This window comes from Symphalangus syndactylus, chromosome 4 (genome assembly GCF_028878055.3).
Source record: "Symphalangus syndactylus isolate Jambi chromosome 4, NHGRI_mSymSyn1-v2.1_pri, whole genome shotgun sequence".
Taxonomy (NCBI): Eukaryota; Metazoa; Chordata; class Mammalia; order Primates; family Hylobatidae; genus Symphalangus; species Symphalangus syndactylus.
This window is the reverse complement of record NC_072426.2, coordinates 52,549,211-52,573,689: the sequence shown is the minus strand read 5'-3', so window position 1 is coordinate 52,573,689 and position 24,479 is coordinate 52,549,211. Positions and strand designations below refer to the sequence as shown.

Below are 24,479 nucleotides of genomic sequence, written 5' to 3'. Positions count from 1 at the left end.
AATAGGTTTAAAAATTTTAAGTAAGATTGAACAAAATGCCTAAATGACTCTTTTCCTTCCAAAAATCACCTTAGAAAAGTGTTGAACAAATAGCAAGTCTGTAAGCATTTAAAAAGCACCTTTTGAGGCAAGGCATGTTGGCTCATGCCTGTAATCCCAGTGCTTTGGGAGGCTGAGGAGGGAGGATCGCTTGAGCCAGGAGTTTGAGACCAGTTTATACAACATTAGCAAAACCATGTCTCTACAAAAATTTTAAAAAATGAGCTGGGTGTGGTGGTGTATGCCAGTAGGCTTAGCTACTTGGCCTGAGGTGGGAACATGCCTCAGGCTGAGTTACAGTAAGCTATGATCACACCACTGCACTCCAGCCTGGGTGGCAGAGGAAGACCTTTTCTCTAAATAAGTAAATAAATAAATAAGTAAAAGCACTGCTTGTTCTCGTATTTTAAAAGAGAAACATTTAGCTCAGTTCACATCCCACCTTTATTTGTTCTGTTTCTATTTAGTTCACCTGCATTAATAATATTCCAGCCAAAGACCTGTATGATTAAACAGTAAACCAGATCTGCAAGCGTGGGCTGATCTCCATGCTTACATGGTCTATATTTTCTTCAAGGCTTCTGTCCAGGATCTTTTTTGTTAATATTCCTAGCCTTCTACCATCCGCAGGAGTATTTTATGTGGCAACACTCCTTTCATCCTCCATACCTGTACCCCAGTATTACACACTTAGATACAAAGAGACAGGTTGCCTAAAAGCACACCCATAGAACAGAAACACAGGGAAAAGGACACATATATAGAGGCATATATATGCACACAGAAATGGGCATGCACATATAGGTACACTTATGTACAGAGAAACATTTTCAAAGATGAGCACATACATGCGCACACACACAGCCACACATGCATGCCCACACAAGTGCTAGTACACTCACTGTATCCCCCTCACAGAGATAAATACTCACACAGAGACTACATGCAAGGTATCCTCCCTGCCCCCTACATACAGACAGGGGTACCATTCCAGATCAACGGAGGCATATCCCCAGCAGTGAGCATGTCCCCTCACAAACAAGTATCCCTCCAAAAGGCAGGCACTTCTTCCAAAGGCATCCATCTCTCATATACACGTGCACGTACACACACACACACACACACACACATACACGGCTTCTTTAAAAAAACCTAATATGTTGAGAATGGCTACATTGGATTCTTCAGGAACTGGACAAAGGAGATAAATAAGTAGTAGAAATAATATAGGATGTGATCCCTGTAACGTCATTTACTAATATTGTGACTTAAGGCAAGAATTTTGACCACTCTGAGCCTCATTTTTTTATCTATAAAATGAGAACACCTCTACTTACCTGTAGGATTGCTGTACAAAATAAATACTAGTTTTTTTCTCTTTTAAGGTCAAATTCTTACTAGTCATGTAAATTATGTATTTGTTTTCAAGTTATTCTTTTAAGATAATCTTTCAGAATGTGATATAATGTTCAGAATAATGATAAAGGCAGCTCAGCTCTATTGCACTCTTGCTGTGTTCCAGGTACTGTTCTAGGCACTCTATGCACATAATTTTATTTAATCCTCACAACAACTCTAGCGATTGGAGCCCAAGAATACACAACCAGCAAGAAGTAGATTGGAACCCAGATACTAAACTCTTCACAAAAGTAAAAGTAAATGCATTTTGTAGAACTGCTTAAGTCTTCTGAACAAACAGCTAATTGAGACTCCTTGTTTTCCAAAGAGAAATCAGAAGAAAGATACGTATTTAATTATGTAATTGGGACACATGCTATTTGTAGTGAAAAAGGCAAGGTGCAGAAGTGCTGCCAAGGCCTTATAATTCTTAGAATCAATACAAAGACAAAACAGTCTACTGACCTTTTAAAAACTGCTCAGGATTTTCTATTGATGTAATTTATTTAACAAACAAGGTTTAGATGTAACCAGTTTTAAATTACACTGATAGATTATAGTAGGCTAAAACCTCTAAGTAATAAAATAACAGAAAGGGACATACTTTACCGTCATTCTTTCACTTCTTGATATAAGAATTTCTTGTGGTTAAGAAAGCATGACTATTTATTCAGATCCATATTCATTTAAACATTATGATATATCTTTGCCTGTTAAGAGGCAACTGGTCTTACAGTTTATTTTCCAAAAGACAGTCTTTATCCTAAAAACAAAAGAAAGATTTTTGACAGATATAATTGGTCTTTAGCTGACAATCATCTATAAAGCAGATCACTAATTTTATAACCTAGAGAATATTTACAAACATCCTGTGGTAAGCAAATTAGATGTGTTCTTTTTTTTTTAAAGAGCTATACTGGACAACTGACAGATCTAAATGTGCTCCTGGCACAGAATTTGGGCACTTGAACACTCCTCTTTTTTTCCTGATAGAGCAATTCAAAAACTTAGTAATAAAAATCTTGGTCCTACTTACAGACAGACTTTGGTCCATCTCCTTGGAAGGCTGAACGCACATCTGTCTATTCAGGCATATGCCCCAATTAGGCTTCTAATTTTTCCACCAAGAAACATCAACTTCCTTCTTGGTTAACTGCCAAGCATATGGATCTGCCCTTAATCAGCAAGAAATACTGATTATAAGGTCTTGTTAGTGAACATATTCTGTTTTAATATTATATATAATGCTTGTATAAGCTACTAATCTTGTTAGACTTTTATCAAAGCTTCATTTGCAGCCTATTCATTCCTCTATCTACTACAGTCTAAATTCTGTCCCTGAGTAATGGTAGACCAATAATGTACTTAAACCAAATTACTTATTCCTGCATTACTATTTGACATCATGTCTTTACTTTTGAAGGACATTGAGCATGTTGTTAAGAATGTCATCCTCCATACTAGAGAACTTCCTTTAAAAAAGCACAGGGAAGAAAAACTTAATTGACTCTTCACCAATGTGCTCCTCTTGATGAGAATTAAATGTCATATTGTAGGTAAAAGTATGAGCAAATTATTAGTAATTGCAAAAGTAATAATTGATAACATCTACCAACCTCTAACATCACTGTAAAATAGAGGTGTGGAATCTTTTTTTGTATTGAAAATCATTGGCACACAAAAAATTTAAAAAAGAACACTTAAGCCAAAAAATTTAAATATTCTTAAATGTTAAGAAGAATACAGAATATCCAAAAATTATTATATTTCTGTTCTAGATTGTGGGCAATTACAGAGAGCATACAGAGAGACAGCAATATGCTAATATTAAAAGAGTGACAAAAAGAATTCAAGACATTGACAGAAATTATAGGGGAAAGCCAGTCAAGGGAAGGCCAGTATTTAAGCTATTTCTATTAACCTGAGGTGTATGAATCTGAAGTAGTGACTACATTTTGCTATGTCCTTTCAAAGAAGCTGAGTTTATGGCACTCCCCTGCCCTCCCCTGAGTTTATTGACTGTGCCTGCCAGGTGTTCAGGGTCCTCCATACACAGTTTCCAAATCATCCCCTATTACCCCATTACCTTAAATTTACCACCAAATTGAATTTCTAAACACACACATTTTCTAACCTCAGTGCCATTGGTCTAATCAGTTATTCCATCTGAGCTCCCCTCCCCTCCACATCTGTCTGACATAATCCTCCTCACTCATCATCATGCATGCTCCTTGAGGAATAAGGCATTCACAGGAGCCCTCCATCTACCATTCTACTTCCTGACAAATGGGCAGAACTTTATTGTCAAACCATGACCCTGTTGGGACCATACCAAATGTTCTGTATCAAAGTTAGAAGTTCTCAGTATTTTTCCTCCATTCACATTCACTGCTCCCTTTCTCCTTTAATTGTAATTGTTTATATGCATCTGCTCCACCAAATCGATTCAAGTAGCACTCATTTCCCTCTTTCTTTTCTTAAATCCCCCTCCCAGCTTAACACAATGATTAATAAAGTGAATGCCAAATAAATACCTGTTAAAGATTTTTATCAAAAACCACCTCTTTCATGACAAACACTTGGGTCAGTTATTCTTGACTTCATACATGTATTCTGGTGAGGAGCAATTCATTTTAATCAGATGTAATATTTCATGATCAAATGAAGTAACTACTTTTCTCAAAAAGAAAAAAAGCTGGGTTGGTTGCAGTAGCTCACACTGGTAATCCCAGCACTTCAGAAGGCCTAAGTGGGAGGATTGCTTGAGCCTAGAAGTTTGAGACCAACCCGGATAACATAGTGAAACTCTGTTTCTGCAACAAATACAAAAATTAGCCAGGCATGGTGACACGTGCCTGGGGTCCCAGCTACTTGGGAGGCTGAGGTGGGAGGATCACTTGAGCCATGGAGGTTGAGGCTACAGTGAGCCATGATTGCACCACTGCATGCCACACTGGGGGACAGAGCGAGACCCTGTCTCAAAAAAAAAAAAAAAAAAAAAGAAGCTTAAACAATTTAAGATTTACATTCTGCACCCTAGAAATTCTAGAATCAGAGAATTTCTAAAATCAGAAAATTCTAAAGTGGTCAGTGTCATTAGGCTTATAGCTTTAAACTGTCAGTTGCCTCTGGATACTACAGGTGTCCATCCTTTCCACAAGCTGCAATCAATATTTATGGTAAGAATTTCCAAGGACTTATTTGGGCCCCAGTTGACAAGGCTGTTTTATAATACAAGGAGCACTGGACTAGAAGTTAGCAGACCTAGGTTTTTGCTCTGACTCTACAAGTTACAATCACAGGAATTTCTTTCTTAATCAGCAAAATGAGAGGTTTTTAAAGTATTAGTTATTTCCAAGTCGATGAGGGGTTTTGAGAAGATCAATTTTTTCCAAGTTTTGTTCTTTGGAACAAAATTCTAGGGTTAATAGCATGGGATATTAGTTCAAATGGACCTTCTTCTCTACTTTCCAACCTCACTGTTCCCCCTACAGCTTTATTTATTCACACAAATATCCTAAATACTGAAAATAATTGAGAATAAAAGATCTAGTGTAAATATACAAAGAGGTACATTTTTCTTTCAAAATCATAAACCAGCTATATAAACAAAAAATTTTGTTTCAGCTCCACTGTAATCTTGTTAACAATATGGCTTATGTTAACTAAATATGTTTTTAAAAAAGAAAAGTTTACTCAAAAGAGCAAATCATCTAACAAATAGACTGCAAGGTTAATAGAAGCATGACATGTAGGGGAAAATATGTACCTAAAGTAAATCTCTCTAAGGAACAAACTAGATAGACTTAATAAATGAAATCAAAGGCATAAATATTGGGCCTGCTCAAAGTTAAGTGAATGTGTCAAAAGCCAAGACTGAAAAGAACGTGGCTCTTAGTAATAAGTTTAGCCATCTCTGCAGTATAAGTAAGATACCTTCACTTAAATGCCACCTAAAATTATTCTTTAGGTAGTTGATAGCAGTTGCTAAGAAAAAAAGTTTGTAGGGCCGGGTGTGGTGGCTCACGCCTGTAATCCCAGCACTTTAGAAGGCTGAGGCAGGCAGATCACCTGAGGTCAGGAGCTCGAGACCAGCCTGCACAACATGGTGAAACCGATTCTCTACTAAAAATACAAAAATTAGCCAGGCATGATGGCGGGTGCCTGTAATCCCAGCTCATCTGGAGGCTGAGGTGGGAGAATTGCTGGAACTTGGGAGGCGCGAGGTTGCAGTGAGCTGAGATCGTGCCATTGCACTCCAGCCTGGGCAACAGAGGGAGACTCCGTCTCAAAACAAACAAACAAAAAAACATTCATAGCAGTTGCTAAGAAAAAGAGGTAAAAATGCTGGTTTAGCAACTGGTACTATACAGTCACAGTCTAGAGACTCATTAGCATACTACCTTTCTAAACCACACATGAGAAACTGCAAAATGCCTATTTCAAACTCTCACAATACTTTATTGTATGACAAAACTTAGCCTTTTTTCAAACTTATCTAATGAACAGCTGCTCTAGCTGTTGGAATACTTTTTCCAGACATGAAATCTGCCCCTAATATTCTGATTTCATTATTTCTACAGATGCCAAATACTAGCCCATTTACGCCAGACTTCATCAGGGAAGAGTATGTCATATAGTATAGAAGAGGGGAAAAACTATGTGGGGCAAGAGAATGATAGCAAAATGATAGAAGACTAAATACTAGTGAAGTAATAGGGAAATCTAAAGTAATTTTGGCTGTCTCAGATTTGTAAGTTTAAATCTATTTTCCTGTAGGAATAAAGTTATAAATTACAGTAGGTTACTAGGTGAAAAGAAAGGATTTTTCAACCAAGTGCTGATAAAATCAGAGTTTTGTAAACTCCATAGTTTCCTAAAACATCCGTTATAAAGTGGAAAACATTTAAATATCCATAAATATTTGGATTTGTTCAATAGAGATAAAAATGGATAAAGGTTATAAAAAAGAGGTCTCAGAAAACATGGTAGTTCTTTCATTTGGTAACAAAGCATTGATTGTAGTACCTTTCTTCCGTGGCTCTCTTTGGTTGACATGTAATGCATTGTTTTAGATTATTTCTTGAGTAGAAACAAGTGCCTCATCCGTCACTTTAAATGGATTCATTAATTACTATTGCTATTTCTACTTAATGTAATTATGTCTTTTATTTGAGAAGATTGAAGTCCACAGTTCATAAAACCTATGTTTTAGTGTTGTATATGTTTATGGAAATAAGTATTTATGAAAAATTGTAGTTTCTGTGATGCAAAAGTTCAAATACCAATATGATAGTTAAATAAAGCATCATACTTTAAACATTTTACTGCATATATTTTGGTATAAAATTATGGCTATATTAGGGTAAAGGTGTACTTTTACTCTTTAAGTGGTACTTTACTGTTCTTAGCATAACAATCTTTGAATTTTTTCAGTATATAACCGGAATCTAGAAATTAAAGTTGGTTTTAGAATGCTAAATTAAAATATAACAGAAACATCAATTTTTTTCTTTTTTTGGCCAGTGTTTTACATTTATTTTATTAATATGCTTCTCTGTATCATAGAATTCTATTTTAAAATAAATTGAATTACTTCAGGTGTGTAAAAATGTTTGAGTAAAAACTTTGAAGTTCTTAAATGTTGACTAAAAATTTTTTTGTAATTGGTGTCTTTAGATCCAAAGGCAGAAACCAGGTTATACATCACAGTCAATGACTTTGAATTTCATGTCTATAATCGTTCGGATCTTTATGGACGCCTTCAAGAGTTGTTTGGTTTGGAGCCAACAATAATTCCACCTAAGAAAGATGATGATAAAACACGGGAAAATGGAAGAACAAGAACCCAATCGAAAATTGAAAGGTTCAGTATCATACTTAAATTTTATTAATCTCTAGCATTTAAACATTTATTTGCCTTTATTAGAATATCATTGAGGCTATGCACCTAAACAGAGCCTAATGTTTCTTTGCAAATTAACTGAAACTTTTAGTAACATAAATAATTATATAATTATTTTAGAAATTGAGATAATACAGAATATGTAATCTAAAAAAGTCCTGTTCTATTCCCCTGCGCACAAATCCTACCTTTCTCTGTATTAATAACTACTGTTATCAATTTATTTTTTATCCTTTTGAATGTATGTACATAAATGTATACATACATATTTAAGGTGCTTATAAAATACATGATTTTGTTCTGTGTGTTTCTAAACATATATGTTTAGAATATGTGCCTCATATAGTGTGTATTGTTCTGTAATTTGCTTTTTATGTAGCAGTTTGTCTGTAAGATTGTTCCATATCTGTATATGTAGGTCTGCTTTTAGAAATACATATCTGTGTATGTAGGTCTACCTACAAAATTATTCTAGAACAGGATCAGCAAACTTAGACCTATACTATAGCACAAGTCTAGCCCACTGCCTGTTTTGTATATAGAGTTTTATTGGGACATAGCCACACCTATTTATTTATATATTATCTATCTGTTTAGTGAATTGCTGTGACATTTTGATTTCTTAACATTTGTGTACTTTGTATATGGCCAGTTTTCTTACTCTTGGCTTATCATTTTCATTTCATTAAGGGAAAATTTATTTGGCACAAGGCATTTGGGTGAGGGAAGGAAGAGGAGCAACTGGATTGTTTTCAGAAGTGCTTAAAACAGTAGACAAACATCAAAGTGACTTGTACCTTAATCATTTATGTTTAATAATAACTTTGGCTGTCTTATAAAATGTCGTATAGTAACATAATGGGCAAAATGGTAGATGTAATGACAGCATGTCATCCCTTATAGTTTTCTCATTAAAGCTTGTTATTCTAAAAACGTAGTTTTGTTATAATAGCTTATCCATCTAAAAGTTGATATGATAGAGTGCTCCAGTAGACAGCTGTAGAAATATTAGTATTCCTTCAGATGATCATTGTTCTGTTTACTGAAGTAGTCATTAGATGTATTTGGAAAGGTAAACTGATACTGTGAGGTATGGTATTGTGAGGAAGTGAACTATGTCCTCAGGTATTTAAGTTTTTCTTATTCATGTCAGTTTTATTTTTTCTTGTTAGAGTTAAAGTAAAAACAGAATCCGAAGACCCCACATCTTCATGGAGATCACTTATTCCAGTCATAAAGGTCAATGTGAGCACAGTAAGTAAATTCTGCTACAATTACTGTTTCATGGGGTAATAACGTAGAACTTTTAATTTTTGCAAATATGATTTTAATGTAACAAAATTAAATAATTTTGTGGAGTTTTTTTAGTTCCCATTTCTGTAAAGTGTGAGTGAAATAATTATTTTAAAATACTGTTTTCTCATAAATTTGTGTTTAAATTTCTTTAAGTACTTAAATTTTCTTTTAAGTACTGGTTTAAATTGACCAGTGGAATAATTTAAATAGCACATAGTCCTAAAGTGGAATCATTAAGCTGTTGTTTGAAAATGTTTATTATTAGTTTAGCTAAAGAAAGAAATATGGCAAGAATAGCATGATATAATGTCTCTTATCTGTTTTTTTTGTTTTTTTTTTTTTTTTAGGGACGTTTGGCCTTTGGAAATCACTACCAGCCGCAAACTCTGTGCATCAACTTTGATGATGCTTTCTTGACTTATACTACAAAACCACCTTCAAGTCATCTTGACCAATTCATGCATATTGTGAAAGGAAAGCTTGAAAATGTTCGAGTCATGCTTGTTCCTAGTCCAAGATATGTTGGTCTTCAAAATGATGAGTAAGAAAATCTTATAAAAACAATAAAAAACTTCTTATAGGTAATATAGATACAGCTAGAAACTTTAACATCCTTTTAATTTTTTTTGCTACAAGTTGTACAAAAATTAGGTATATTTCTCTATTAAAGCAATTAACAATGTAGTCCTTCTTTATAGGATAAATGGATATGCTATCCAATGATAAACTCTAATTTTAAATATTTTTCTGCATGATTATAACTATAATTTTTTTATCTTTTTCTCCTTCTAATTGTATTTTGGAAACTTACTTTGTGCAATTAGTTCCTGTTTGTATGTTAGGAGATACACATTACAGGTAGGTTTTTGTTTCTAGAAGATGTGACTAAAGAGTAAATTGAACAGATTCATTACAGTGGAATACCACTTTGAGTTATTGAAAGTTGAAAATTGAATCGAAGTTAATCTTGGAAAATTTGGTGAAGTTAAGATGGTATAGTTTTGAGACCCACTTGACATTTCATTAAGTTCCAAACTGTCAGTTTTCCAGCTAGCTTTCCAGTTTTTTTTTTTTTCTTTCAGTGAAGTAGCTGCTTGTATTTATAAAACTCATTATAGGAATGAGTTACACTAGACTCAGTGTGGTGGGATGCTGAGTGGGAGATGGGCTCTTGTGATTTTTATGTTTTTTCTCAATTTTTGTGTGTGTAAAGGATACTCTGGTTGAATTTATGTAATTTAAGTGTTCATATGGAGAGTTTTCAGTACAGTGTCTCAGCTTTTATCTTTGTGTGTAGGCACTTTATGAGGTTCTATGTGAAACATGATTATTCCTTTTTAGTTGTAACTCTTGGCTGGTCTGGTATTCGATTTTCCAGGATTTGGCTAGAATGATAGAAAGAGGGTTTTTCCTTTTTGAGTATCACGGTGACTGTGGGTCTACCTGGCCTCACTCTTCAAGATCATGGGCTTGGTTAAGAATCTTCTGGAATGTGGACTGTGCACACAAATGTGTATGAGTAAAGGTATAATACTGAATAAACCAGGATCTTTTTGAAAAATTATAGAGAGTAAGATGAAAAAGTATCTTGCTATTAATAATTTGTATAAAAAGATTTAAAATTGTATTTTTCACTTGTTAAAACTAAGTGTGGAAATTACATGATGATATTAAACATTAACCTTTGTGATTTAATACATATTTAGAAAAAAATTGCGAGTTTTTGCATTTAATATCATCTAATGATTGAGAAGTTAGTTTTGATGTGCAAGAAGATATTGTGATGTATGTATGACAAAGAGAAAAGTTGTTTAATCAAAGCAAGCAAAGATTAATGGTTTCTGGGAAATTATTGATGGTAGAAAAACGTTCATTCCAGAGTTAGAGTTCACGATGTTTGCTCTAGATTTATTTCAAGTTGATTTAATGTTCATGGAAATAGGTAATAATAAGAAGATAAAAATGACAACATTTTTTCTTATTTAATGTTTTTGAATGATTATAGTTTAATATACAGATAGATAAAATGATATTATTTAGTTATTAATATAAAATGGTCAAATTTTAATTTCGTTGTAAATGCAGAAAATGATCATTTTATTCCAGTGATCATCATTCCATTGTATTTAAACTTTGTTTTAAATCGATTTCTGTCATTCAAAACTGAAAATGAAAAATATAAAACTAAAGTTTTTCTTTTTAAAACCAAATTTTTTTTTCTTCTTGAAGTAATTTTCTGATAAATTTTTAGTATCATTTTATTATTGAGTCTAACATAGAATAAAACATGGAACAATTTCTTAGGATGATTGTTCATTGGAAAGATGTTTTTCTTTCTTTTCAGGATGCTACTTGTTATGTGCTTGTTAGTTTTTTTTCCTTTTCTTTTCACCTATTGCCAGCATTAACTAGGATACTGAACATTTAATATTCTGGAGATTTGTTTAGTTTGCTTTCCCCTCCACCTTCTTATAGACCACCGAGATTAATGGGAGAAGGTTTTGTGGTGATGCAGTCAAATGATGTTGACATCTACTACTACATGGATGAGCCAGGTATTGTTGTTGTTGTTGTTGCTGTTTTTTTTAAAGTGACAGAGTCTCACTCTGTCACACAGGCTGGAATGCAGTGGCGTAATCATAGTCCACTATACCCTTGACCTTCCAGGCTCAAGCAATCCTCCTACCTCAGCCTCCTGAGTTGCTAAGATGACAGGAATATGCCACTATGCCTGACAAATTTTTAAAGTTTTTGTAGAGATGGTATTTCGCTGTATTGCCCAGGCTGATCTCAAATTCCTGGCCTCAAGTGATCCTCCTGCCTCATTCTCCCAAAGTGCTGGGATTGTAGTCATGAGCCCATGGTGCCTGGCCTGTTTTTTTTTTTTTAAAGTATGTTTCATAGCTACAATTCTATTTCTTCTATGAAATGCTGATATCTAGTAATATTTTAAATCTTCTTGCTTAGCCACCAGGAAATAGTAAATGTAGATAAGAGTGAAAATATCTGAAAAATATCTGTGTCATTTCTCAAAACTTGAATATTAGTTTAGTATTATAGATTAAAAGAGAACATTATTTTTTTCAAATTCAGTTTTCATAGATAAACCTCAAAAATTGAGAATGCAGATGATCATCAGTGAAAACCTTTAAAGAATGTAGTGATAGTTAAGGTAGTTCATCTTAGCTTAGAAGCTTAGTATATTAGATTTGAGACTTAAAGTTTGAGGATTGAAATCCATCTAATTAAAATTCTTGACAGGTGGCTTCCATTTTCTAAAAGTAAACATTGGGTTTTAAGCTCTTTTTTCATACTTCTGCTCTTTTTATACCTTTCAGAGTATAAAAGTATTTAAGGTCAAAGTATTTTGAAAGTAAAACTAAGATGTTATTTGCCTTTTCACCATGTTGACATTTGTGCTAATGGTGCAGAGCAATGGTGGGTAAAACTGTTGTTGCTTTAACATGAATCAACGAAGTGGTTCCTCATTATACTAGTAGTCATTGTATTTTTCAACTGCCACATGTTTACGGTAAAACAAAATGTCAAAGTCACATAAAAATTTCCCTGATTAAGCAATAGAAATTATTTATTTTGTCAAATGTTGACCTTTGATTAAAGTGTTTTTAATATTTGGTGTGAGAAAATGGGAAGTACACATAAAGCGCTTGTGCTGCATACCAAAATATTCTGGTGTCTTGAGGAAAAGCACTTGTATGATTAAGTTGCAAGCTGCACTAATTGTGTTTTTTTTTTCATGGAGTGCCAGTTTTATTTGAAAGAGTAATTAGAGACAAACTGTAATTTGAGCTTTCTTGTGAAAATTAGAACTTTGGAAAATTTGAGTCTGCTGTTATGAGCTTGACAGCATCCCAATAGTTAATATCTTTTATGATGAGACCACCAATGATATAGCAAGTGTGATGTTTTTAAATGTTTAATAATGGAATTGGTCAATATTTGGAAAAGATCTGCATTACTCAGTGAACCCGTATTTCCCAGTGCATGATGTTATAAAAGTCATGCATAGATAAATGTATTCAAAGTGCAAGATAGACCAGTAGATTTTAACATAACAGGGTATGAAAAGTTTAGTGATATGGCTTCAGATTCCACATTGCAATTAACCTTTAAGAAATTTCCATTTGTTGAATTTTGGGGTAGTATCAAAGAAGAGTATTAAAAATTACCTGAAAAAGCTATTAAAATACTCCTCCCTTTTCTATCTACATATCTTTAAGAGGCCAGATCTTTTCCAAATCCTTCAGTAACAAATTGAATGCCGAAACAGCTATGAGAATCCACCTGTTTTCTATTAAGCTAGACATTAGAGATTTGCCAAAAAACCTCTAATACTTCTCACTAAATTATTTTGTTTTAGAAAATATAGTTATTCTTCATTAAAAATGAGATTAAAATTTCATTTAATTTTATATTTATATTACATGTTATATTTAATTACATTAAATATTTTATGTCAACGTGAGTCTATTTTTTAAATTTTTTTAATTGCTGAATTTTAATTTTGAACATAGTAATTCTTGATAGACATAATGCAGTATGAGAACAACCTCTTTTAGGTTCTCAATAAATTTTAAGAGTAAAGGTTTCCTGAGACCAAAAAATGTTGGAACTGCTGATCTAAGGAAACTTTTTAATGGCCATTTTAAATAACTGCCTTTGTATTGTGTGTTCTGGAATATAGGACTTGTTCCAGAAGAAACAGAAGAAAATATTGAAGGAGAAATGAGCAGTGAGGATTGCAAATTACAAGACTTGCCTCCATGTTGGGGACTGGATATAGTTTGTGGTAAAGGAACAGATTTTAATTATGGACCATGGGCTGATAGGCAGAGGTACTTGAGTATGTTATATTTCTAATAAGTCTTTTAGATGTATTCAGATGTATATAATTTTAAATAAAAACTAGCTTAAAATTTTTATAAACTATTTTATTATGGCAGAGGAAGATATCACTAAACATTTTGATCCAAATAATAACTTGCTTGTGGCTTCTCCACAAGCAAGTTCATTCCAAAGGTGGTGCTGATTGATTAGAAAGATGGTGAATGAGGAGCGTATTTGTTGGTTCATTTGTTTTTTCTTTTGGATTTAATCAACAACGATTTCTTTATTGATCCCCTACTATATGCCAGGTATTGTTGGGACTATGGGAATTCAGAAATAAAAGACATATATCTTCCAGTTTTAGTGGGGAAGAAAGAACCAAAAGACTAATATTAGGTGCTATAATAAAGGTAAGTAAAGGGTCTTGATGAAGAACTTAGAAAAGTACTCTACTAGTTTGCTAGGGCTGCCTTAACAAAGCATCACAGATAATGTGGCTTAAGCAACAGAAATGTATTTTCTCACAATTCTAGAGTCTAAGAGTCCTCCAACAAGATGGTGGCATGATTGGTTCCTTCTGAGGGCTATGAGAGAAGGATGTGTTCTAGGCCTCTCTCCTTGGCTTGTAGATGGCTGTTGTTTTCCAGTGTCTTCATGTGGTCTTTCCCTTGTGTACCTCTGTGTCCAGATCATACTGTCCAGTCATATTGGATTAGGACAGCATACCCTAATGACTTCATTTTAACTTAATTACCTACCCTTCTGAAGACCCCATCTCCAAATATAGTCACGTTCTGAGGTACTGGGGGTTAGGACTTCAGTATATGAATTTTAGGGGTTAGGACTTCAACATATGAATTTTTAGGTTACTTGGTATTCAGTGTATAGTATATAATTTATATTAAAGATTAGGGGAGAGAAGAAGGCTGTTTGGGTGAGGTAACATGTAAATTAAGTTTTGAAAGATAATTGAGAGTTAGGGAAAGAAGAGGAGGGTGAATCATTGAGGCAAGGGAAGAGTTTTATAAATGCATGAGGATAATGCAGAATTGTCCTATAGTTATAGTCTATAGTGGTTAAGAGGTATAGATTTTATAATGTCATTTTATTTTAAAGTATTTTTAATTTTTAATATATTACGAACATTTTTCTACTTCTTGAAGAATTTTAAACAAAGAAGGGGACATTTACCATTAATTATGAGGGAGCATCTAAGTTTTTATCTACAAAATTAGACATTGAATTAGTTTAGTTTTTCTATTCATGAACTAGCTTTTTTGAATAGAGAAATACAAGCCAAGTCATTCACTTGAGCAGATATTACGGGGCCATTGATAGATTAGTGAAAGAGTGCTGATACTAACTTGATATATTGACTTTTTAAATGCTTTTTTAAAAAGTGCCATCTAGCTAGCATTATTAGAATTATTATGTATTTTGTCAAGCAGTATATTCTAAGAAGGCTGTTTGGTTGAGGTATAATATACCAAACAGTGTATTCTATTAATCTTGTTATCTGTAGTATATAGGAATACCTGCCTCATTAAGTAGCTAACTAACAATTATATGGTAAATGAATAAGCTCGTTATTTGAAAATTCTTGCATTATGCGAAAACAATACTTCATTAAGTTCTGCATTAGGTCATTTGTTAAACTTGAAAGTAAGCAGAGCATAAAATTTCAGGTTAGAAAGAAAATACTTTTCACATTATTGAATTTAAGTTTTCCTCTTATGGTAAAATTTTTCCTATAAGTCATGCTATATTTAACATATAGCATATAGTTGAAAATGAGAGATTTTACATTTCATTAAGTAATAGAGCTACATCTATTTAAACTATATTCAGAAATCTCAAGAAAGGTTTATTTTGTTAGGTTGGCAGAACAGTTATGTATTGTTTGTGAAGAAAAAATGAAAATAATGCTTTAACATAGGGCCATGAAGTAATTTTTGCATTTTTTAGCACTTAAAGTGTGATTCTTCTTAAACTGTATTTAATTTCATTATGTATTTTTCATAAGTTTTAGGGTATATTTACACAAAAACCCAAACTAAAATGCAATAGAGAAATGACACTGAAGATAGAAATTTGCTTTAACCGCTCCTTTCAGTAGATTTTTCCACTGCCAGGAGAGAAGAGCAATGCATTTCTGACCTGGACTTTAAAAAAACACTCAGCTTCATTTAAAAAAGAAAAAAAAAAAGAAATGTATTTTTCACATGTATTAAATTCACTAATGTGAGCAATATTTGTCCCCTCAATTACATGTTCAAAAGGTCTTATGTAGCCATTTCCTCTTCTCCTTCCCTGTATTGAGTTTCTGCACAAATATGAACTGTAATCAGTAATGAATAGTAAGGACAGTTTTCTTAGCAGCCATCTATTAACGTAAGGCATACAGGAAGAAATCTCAGCTGTTTTGCTGTTGGATAATTCACTCAGCATTGTGAGGAGTTACTGACTTTTGAAATAGCATGGTTTTAGCCTATAGATTTTATAATATAACATGATTTTAGTTTCTAGATTTTGATGTCAGTTCTACTACCTTTACATGATTGTCTGAATATTTAAGATATTATTCAGTTTTTACTTCATGTTTTCTTTTTATGAATTTTCATGACAGAGTTGAAATACAAACTGTTTTACAATGAAACTTAATCTTCAGATGATGATTATAATAATACAAATCTTCCTAACATTGTCTGGCATTTTTTTATTGCTTTCAACTAAAGTACTTTCATTAGTATTTTCCGACTTGATCCTTATAACTCAGTGAGATTCATAGGACAGATGTAATGAACGCATTAAACTTGTGCAAAAATGGAGATGCAGAGAGATTCAGTGATTTGGGCAAGATAGTGAAGCTACAGCATGAAGTGCTGAGGTTCAAACCAGCCCTTCAGGTCTACTGCCCTTCTCATTATGTCTTCCTATCTACCCACCTGGTAGTCAGTGATTATCTAATGGATTCTCTATCCTTAATATTCTTAATTTTCTATATTTATGTGTCTTAAAACATTTGCAGAACTTTATTTTCCTTTCATATATTTTAATTTAACGATAGCAAGTTAAAGTCTGTGAGACTTAGTGTGTAGATTTTGTCTGGTTCATCTAATTTTTCCCAGTCTTATTTATTCTAGGTAGCATTTTCTGTCACTGTCGACTCAACCCTTCCTGTTTTAAAGCCATAGACTGGCACCTTCTTTCAATGTATGAGTAACATTATGCAATACTAATGTTAGCTCATGTAGAAGACTGAATTGAAAATTTCTTGGGCTCTTTCATTTTTGTCAAATGATAAGGGGAGGCAAAAACATTAGTACTTTAGCCTCCAAATACCTATTTACCTTTTAGAAATCTATTGCTCTTTAGCCTTTTAATGATATAATATTGATGTAAATTGATTATGAAACTAATAGAAGTAGCCACTTCTTCCATGTGCCATGCACTGCTAGGTGTTTTCCATGTATCTTACCATTTAAACCTCTGAACCTTTGTATGAGACAAGGTATATTATTCCTGTGTTACAGAAGAGGAAGCAGCTCAAATTTTCTGGGGAAGATTGAGTAACTTGTCCAGGTTGGAATGATGATTTTAATTAAGCTATCCTCTGTCAGTTCTTTGTTTGCCATTTGGGCAATTTATATACTTGTAGAGAGTCTTTAGGTTGTCGTAGTACTCTTGAATAGTGCAAATTTTCTCTTATGCCTCATTTGATAATAGTATATCTATTGAGTGATCAAGGCTCATTGATCTCTGGAAGTGTTAAATATTGCAGAAAACAGTCTAATTGTCAAATGTGATAGCAATGATAATAAAAAATTAGAATATTGATTATGTTCCTTTATCAGAAGTAATTTTGTTTGAATAACATGTCATTATTCTTTCTACCTCCTTAATGTAGAGATTGTTTATGGAAGTTTTTCTTTCCACCTGACTATCAAGTTCTGAAAGTTTCTGAAATTGCACAGCCTGGGAGACCAAGACAGATCCTTGCTTTTGAATTACGAATGAATATTATTGCGGATGCTACAATTGATTTGCTGTTCACCAAAAATAGGGTAATTATTATAATAATATAGTAGAAAATAGTATTTAAAATTTTAACATTATTTTTCAGAGTTTTTTCCTGGTGACTAGTCCCATACTTGGATTAATTTATATGAGCTGTTTTCCCTTCAAATAATTTTATGTATTTTACTATCATCATAATTTTATTAAATGTCAAATAATGAGAAGAAATTAATAGTAATAGACCTTCATGCTATATTCTGGCTCATTTTCTCCTTTATATCTGGCTAAATTGTTTTAGTGTATTTTTGGTAAAAATTTGAACTTTTGTTCTTAGGAACTTGTAATACTTAACATCGTCAATAATTTCTTCTGTGATAATAACTGAAAAGTAAAGATGGGAAAATAGTTATAATTAACGTTTTATATGAATTAATTTTTTCTTTTGGTAGGAAACAAATGCTGTACATGTAAATGTAGGAGCTGGCTCATATTTAGAAATTAATATTCCAATGACAGTTGAAGAAAATGGTAAGCTGCAACTGTTACTTTTCTTCTTTAAATAATTAGAGAAATGATTATAAATAATACAGTTTGTTAATCATCTTAGACTAACATTAATAAGGTTTTCTTTTTCAGTTTTTTATTATATTTTGATGTGCCTATACTCATTAAAGGGAAATATTATATAATTGAGCATTTAGAGAAGGGAAACATTTTCTAATCAAGTTCAGTCTTATATGCTTTTATTATAACGTATACATTTCTTTTGTAGAACTGAGCATAATTTACTTAATGCATAGTTTTCTAGTTAGACTGTTGCACTATGAGAGCAGGTGCTGTTTTTTTTTCTTTAGTGTATTCTCAGTGCTGAACCCTGTACCAGACATTTGGGCAGTAATTGATTGGATGACTACAAGGCTTGGTTTTAGGTTATATTATTAGTAGATTTCGTCAGGGAGTAAGCTGGGTACTTTGAGTGGCATAACTTTAATAAACATTTGACGTTAAAAATGTTAAAGAGTGCCCTCACAGCTTTAGTTTCATCTGAGCTGAGATGATCTAAGTTCATCATGCACCTGAAATATGGGCACTGACACAGTTAATAACATGAATAAATAGTTTTTGTTAAATTTATCAAATTGTTATAACTTCATTTTGCCTTCTTATTCCATTTTCTTACTACATTTGTAATTGAGAGCAGTTAAGATGAAATTCTGCTTTCTTTTCTTTCTTGAGAGTAAAGAGTAGCAACTTACCCACATTTAAAATCAATCATCATTAGTGTTTCTATTGCTAAGTATAATTCATTTTTGTGTAATTCTTAGCTCTTGTTTCTTGGTTCTGTCACTTATTTTGGTGCTGTAAGAGGAAAGCAGGCAGAGGGTTGACTATGTTTATTAGTTTATATAAAGTGGTAGCATTCAGGCCTGCCTGCTTAGATAATCAATTGAAAAAGTGACTGTGAATGGCATAGTGTATCTTTTTCCCATAACCCTGAGGCTATTTTAGTGAATAAGTAACCCTTACCTAGTGTTAAAAAAACAATCTTACTAAGGCTTGAAGGAAATGCTTGAGATTCTCTAGGAGTGCTAATTCAGAGTACGCAGTTGGAAAGAAGCATCTTTTAGAAAAGCCTTACTTACAGGTGTATGATGGGGTATAAAGGCAGTTGAGAGTTGTACACAATTGATAATGTTTCAGTTAAGGAAGTGCTTCTGCCTTTTCACAACTGATGATACACATAGGAAATAGTATTTTTACTGTTTTATGCAGTATTATACAAATACTGGTACACTGGAGTAAAGGAATCACCTGAGGACTGAGGAGTCAATATCTTGAGTATATCTATTAAAAATTTGTGGCAAGTACCACAGCATACTTGTTGTGGAACTCTTGAGTTAAGGGTCTAAGGAAAGCCCAGTCAGGTTTTGGGTGTAGAGGTTAGGTGGCTTTTAAGACGACTGGCAAAGGGAAAATGGACTTAGGTGTCAGGCAAGAACAATATATAACAAATAAATTTAAAACTTTTTAGAGATTCAGGTATTTAAAAAAAGAAAAAAGCCCAGAACAGAATGCAGGATGCATGTGGAACTAGCCATATAATAGTGACCACCGAAGTAGTGTTCATAGGAAGAGATTTCTTTAAGAAAGGAAATACAATACTCTAAACTATTCAGCTTTTGTTGAGAATGGACTATATTGCTGAGAAACTGTCATTACATGAGGGGAATAGCTGTTATTTAGTAACTGTCATTATATAAGGAGTAGTTGAAAATGATGAAAATATGTACCCTTGAGTCAGTGGAAGAAGAAAAGGAGTTGTGTTCTGTAACTGAAAACTACTGTTTGAAGAATAGACTTGTAGTTTTGCAAACTACAAAGGAAAGCAAAATCAGAATGGATATTATATGGAGTTGGAACTTTGTTCCTTTAGAGCAGCCCGTATGAGAAGGATCACCTATTAAGTTAGCAAGCTCCCTGTCACTGAGGTGTGTTTAAATAGTGACTACCATTTTTCAAGGATTCCTTCTTTGGGTGGTGGTAGGAGTTGGTTCCAGTCCAAAGATGTTTCATTTTGTAATTGTTTTCCTGGTTCTTAGTTTTTATGTTTTTATTATTAGGTTACACTCCTGCTATTAAGGGACAACTCTTACATGTGGATGCCACTACCAGCATGCAATATCGGACCCTTTTAGAAGCAGAAATGTTAGCAGTAAGTCTGTAGTACATGATGATATACATACTTGTAAGAAAAACAATTGATTTTAATATTCTTATATAAAGTTTAAGTAACCAGGAAATCATCAAATGGTCCATCTTCTAGTTCAAGAACAGCTAGGGAAGAGGAGTGGATTCCCAGTGCTATGGACTCCTGTTGGCATCTCTCTGTTGCTCTCCTTCTAGTATGAGGGAGGTGAATAAAAGGCAATGATACATGTTTTTGGCCTGAAAAATATGAGAAGTTGTTAGAATATTGTTTTTAAAGTACATTGTGTGGCTGGACTAAATCTCTTCTAAGTTCTGAGTAAGATAATTCTTTAATATGTGTTTTCTAGCCCCACTGGATTTCTTTCCCAGGGTTTAAATAATGTAATTTATTGTGCCTTTTACTTGATGAGTAAGGTAAAATGAAGAAAATCTTGTTGATACCCTGGATTGTTTCATATTAGAAAGAGAAACAATATGTAAATGCCCATGATTAAAATTGCTGACTGGGGACTCATTAATCAAGCAGATTATTATTATTATTACTATCAAGGACAACAACACTAACAATAACAAAAGCTACTATGTAAAATGGTTAATATTCAGAAATTCTTTCATATAAGATGGTGCCATAAGGTTCTTAATTTCTTGTCTTAAACATTTTACATATGACATATGTAAATTAACAGAAAAATTCTGCAATTAACAGGAATATATAAAATACCATAAATATACCTTAAACTGGCATATTCAGTATTTTAATGAATTCTTCATCTATTGCTGATAAATAGTGCTGTGTGACAATGCTGTTCCTAGGTAGGCAGCTTTTGCCTTTGCAGAAATGCCAAACTGCGCAGGGTGCGGTGACCCACACCTGTAATCCCAGCACTTTGGGAGGCTGAGGCAGGCGGATCACTTGAGGTCAGGAGTTCGAGAGCAGCCTGCCCAATATGGCGAAACCCTGCCTCTACTAAAAATACAAAAATTAGCCAGGTGTGATGGCGTGCACGCCTGTAATCCCAGCTACTCGGGAGGCTGAGGCACAAGAATTGCTTGAAGCTGGGAGGTGGAGGTTGCAGTGCTAGCTTGGCAATAGAGTGAGACTCTGTCTCAAAAAAAAAAAAGAAAAAAAAATGCCAAACTGCAGACATACTAATGTTACTTTGTGTGACAGTATGCATCACACTCGATATCTTCCTTCACACTGAGCCTGTCACTTAACAGATGAGGCTTAAGGAGAAATTAGGGATGTCGGTTGTTACCCCATTGGTTTATCTGGAGTGCAGTATCAACACTGTAGCCTGATTTGTTGTTTTGAAAGTTTTTTGACCACATCTTGACTTAATATTTCAAGGAGCTAGATGTAGCCGTGGATATTGACCTTCAGCCACAGCAATATTAAAGTCTCAAAGGGACCTTCTGTTCAGCTCAGTAGGAAAATAAGTTTTAATTACTCACTAGTGTGTGTAACTTCATTTCTAATGCTGTTCACACAGTGTCACATTTTAAGCTCTAATTACTTTTACCTAACATTTGTTTTGCAGTTCCACATCAATGCCAGCTACCCCCGAATATGGAACATGCCACAGACATGGCAGTGTGAATTAGAGGTTTATAAAGCCACTTACCACTTCATCTTTGCACAGAAAAACTTCTTTACAGGTAATTTTCTAATAGATATAAATACAGTGAGATTTATCACAGTGAACTTGTTTACATTTGATAAGTTTTACTTTTAAATTACATAGGGATATGATATGATTCATATTTTCTTACTTCAGCATTTCATTTTGGGCTGAAAATATCAAAGAGAAAATTTAAATATAGGCATTTTGCATTCTTTTCTAACCTAAACAAGGAAAATATAAACCCCAAATTGAGCTTAGAAGGAAATGAAAGAACTCAATTTAGGCTGGTGCTTTTTATCAGTCTAGTTGGGGGGTAGGATGGGGATGATGAATCAATTTCTCTCCCCAAATTAGGCATCAGCATGGCTTCATTATTTTGTTTTAATAATTATAATCCACAACAGTATATGCAAATAGCTAAATGTTATTTTTATACTTGGAGCCCTTATTTAATCTTTTCTGTTGGCATGGATAATTGAGTTGGTGCTATCACTAGTTGGAAGAAACATTACTTTATTTCTTGCAGCATATATTGATAGCTTTGCATATTTTGTGACCATAAGAACACATTGTTGGTCTATGAATAGCATAAATATTACTACATTAAAATAAGTGGCATTTATTGAGTCTTCTTCTAAAAGGTTTAGCCCCATAAAGTTGGTCTGATTTGCCAGGGTCAGTTGGCTGTTCCACAGAAACCTAATCTTTGCTTGACTGCTTGCTACATTTATCCATCCATCCATCCATTTGTGCAACAGTTGTTTTATACAAGCATCTCATCGATGCTGAGTACTATTAGATATTTGGAGGTATAGTGGTGTTTAAGGCATACATAGGTAGTCCTCTCTTGACAATACTACTCTATAATGTTGTGTAAATGATTTCACTGTTTAAGCTTCAGTTTCCTTGTTTGTGAAATAGGGATAACAATTTCTACCTTAATTCTGCTATTACTAGAGTTTTGATCTTTTAAAATGCCTCTTATTGCAATATGTTCAATCAAGTCTTTTATATTTCTTTTCTGGTTTGACTGGGAGCCTTGGGGACTAGATAGACTGCTTCTGCTTTCCTGGAGTTACGTACTTCTCCAAGGCTTGAACTAGTGTCCCAATAGTAGAAATTTTGACAGTCCCTGGCAAGTTAAGCTTTTGCTAGTGAAGCAGAGCACTGAATAAGCACTTCTCAGTTCAAATTTATGAAAAAAATTATAGCTAAAACTTATAGTGTGTATTATGTGTCTGGCTCTGTCCTAAGCAGTTTGCACATATTAAATTATTGAATCCTCACAATAACTCTCAGGGATCAATATTATTATTATTTTCCTTACTTTATAGAGAGGAAGATGAGTTACAGAGAGGTAAAACAATATGTCCAGGGTCACACTTGGTTGAGCTTGAATTCTAACTCAAGTAGTCTGGCTCAAGAATCTGTTACATTACTTACCTCTTTGACTAGCTTTTTCCTTCTCACTTAAGATTTTGTATTTTTTAACTTTACTAATCTTTTAAAATAGATACCTATCATCAAGTATTTACTCCTTCACATTATTTTTCTTCCAGACATTTCCCATCTTTAGACTCTTGCAGTGCTAAGAATAGCTGCAGTAGACGTATAAATTCTTCATAATTTGAAAATATTATTTTGTAGTAGCACTTTCATTTACACTATTGTATTAGTTACATTGAAACAGCTAAGTACACATTTCCTAAATTGCAACCGATTTTCCTTAAATTATTTTCTTTCTCTAACTCTAATTTTTATGCTTTCTCTATTGAAATTCACTCTGTCGGTTATTTTTTTTTTTATAAAATTTATTTGGAGAAATTTTTAAAAACATAGATACAAAAGTAAACATAATCACCATTTTACAGATTTAACAACTAACAATTGGTCATATTACTTCTATTGTTTTTAAAAGACATATAGCATAACAAATAACTATAGAGTCCTTTTTAAACTTATTCTCTAAAGAGGACGACTACTAGAGAATAATATTAGTTTAGTATTGGAGTGAACCTACTTGGTCATAGTGTTTGGATTGCTTTGTCTATTGTTGGAATTCTATAGAAAAGAAATTATCTCTCTGATGTGAGGGAATGCCTAATGTTCCTCAACAGCCATTCTCATACCATTTATTAATAAGATAAAATTGTTCTTAAGAGATTTCAATGTGGGACAAAGATAGCTTTATGATAAATATAATATAGAGCCTCAGAAATGAAAGCTATAAAACAAAAGCAGAAACTGAAGCCTCTTCAGGGAATAATGAAAATAACTTAGATTTACTCTGATAAGGAGGAGAAGAAAATAATACACTGGCATTGCAAAGCTCTAATACCAATTGATGTTTTATAGGGTGTTCGCCTAACAACTTAATGATAAAGTGAGTTGTTGGTGGGTTTTTTCAGAGTAACATTTAGCTTGCCATAACTTTTTAATTCATTGTACAAGTGAGTAAGGCAGTCATCAGGAAAGTGCTTCCTTTTTCTAATCAGATTATTTGATAAGACCATCTGGTAATGAGAAACAGATTTCAGTTTAATAACAATGCATATTAAAAAATTGTTGATGCTCCTAATAAAAATATTTTGTCACCATAATTTTTAATATTTATCAGTAAAGATGTTATAGAAACTGGTAGG

At 33.2% G+C, this 24,479-nt stretch overlaps 1 protein-coding gene across 8 annotated transcripts in view; it reads left to right on the top strand.

The window, feature by feature from the left end:
• BLTP1 (bridge-like lipid transfer protein family member 1) overlaps window positions 1-24,479 on the top strand; it is a 216,795-nt gene that overhangs the window by 26,463 nt on the left and 165,853 nt on the right. For all 8 annotated transcript variants that reach the window (XM_055274662.1, XM_063637920.1, XM_055274665.1 and 5 more), the window contains 9 exons: window positions 7,117-7,303; window positions 8,515-8,596; window positions 8,986-9,179; window positions 11,114-11,193; window positions 13,344-13,494; window positions 17,394-17,550; window positions 17,953-18,031; window positions 20,125-20,216; window positions 21,754-21,871. In XM_055274662.1, coding sequence (XP_055130637.1) covers window positions 7,117-7,303; window positions 8,515-8,596; window positions 8,986-9,179; window positions 11,114-11,193; window positions 13,344-13,494; window positions 17,394-17,550; window positions 17,953-18,031; window positions 20,125-20,216; window positions 21,754-21,871 — 1,140 coding nt within the window. The remainder of the gene's footprint in view (window positions 1-7,116; window positions 7,304-8,514; window positions 8,597-8,985; window positions 9,180-11,113; window positions 11,194-13,343; window positions 13,495-17,393; window positions 17,551-17,952; window positions 18,032-20,124; window positions 20,217-21,753; window positions 21,872-24,479) is intronic.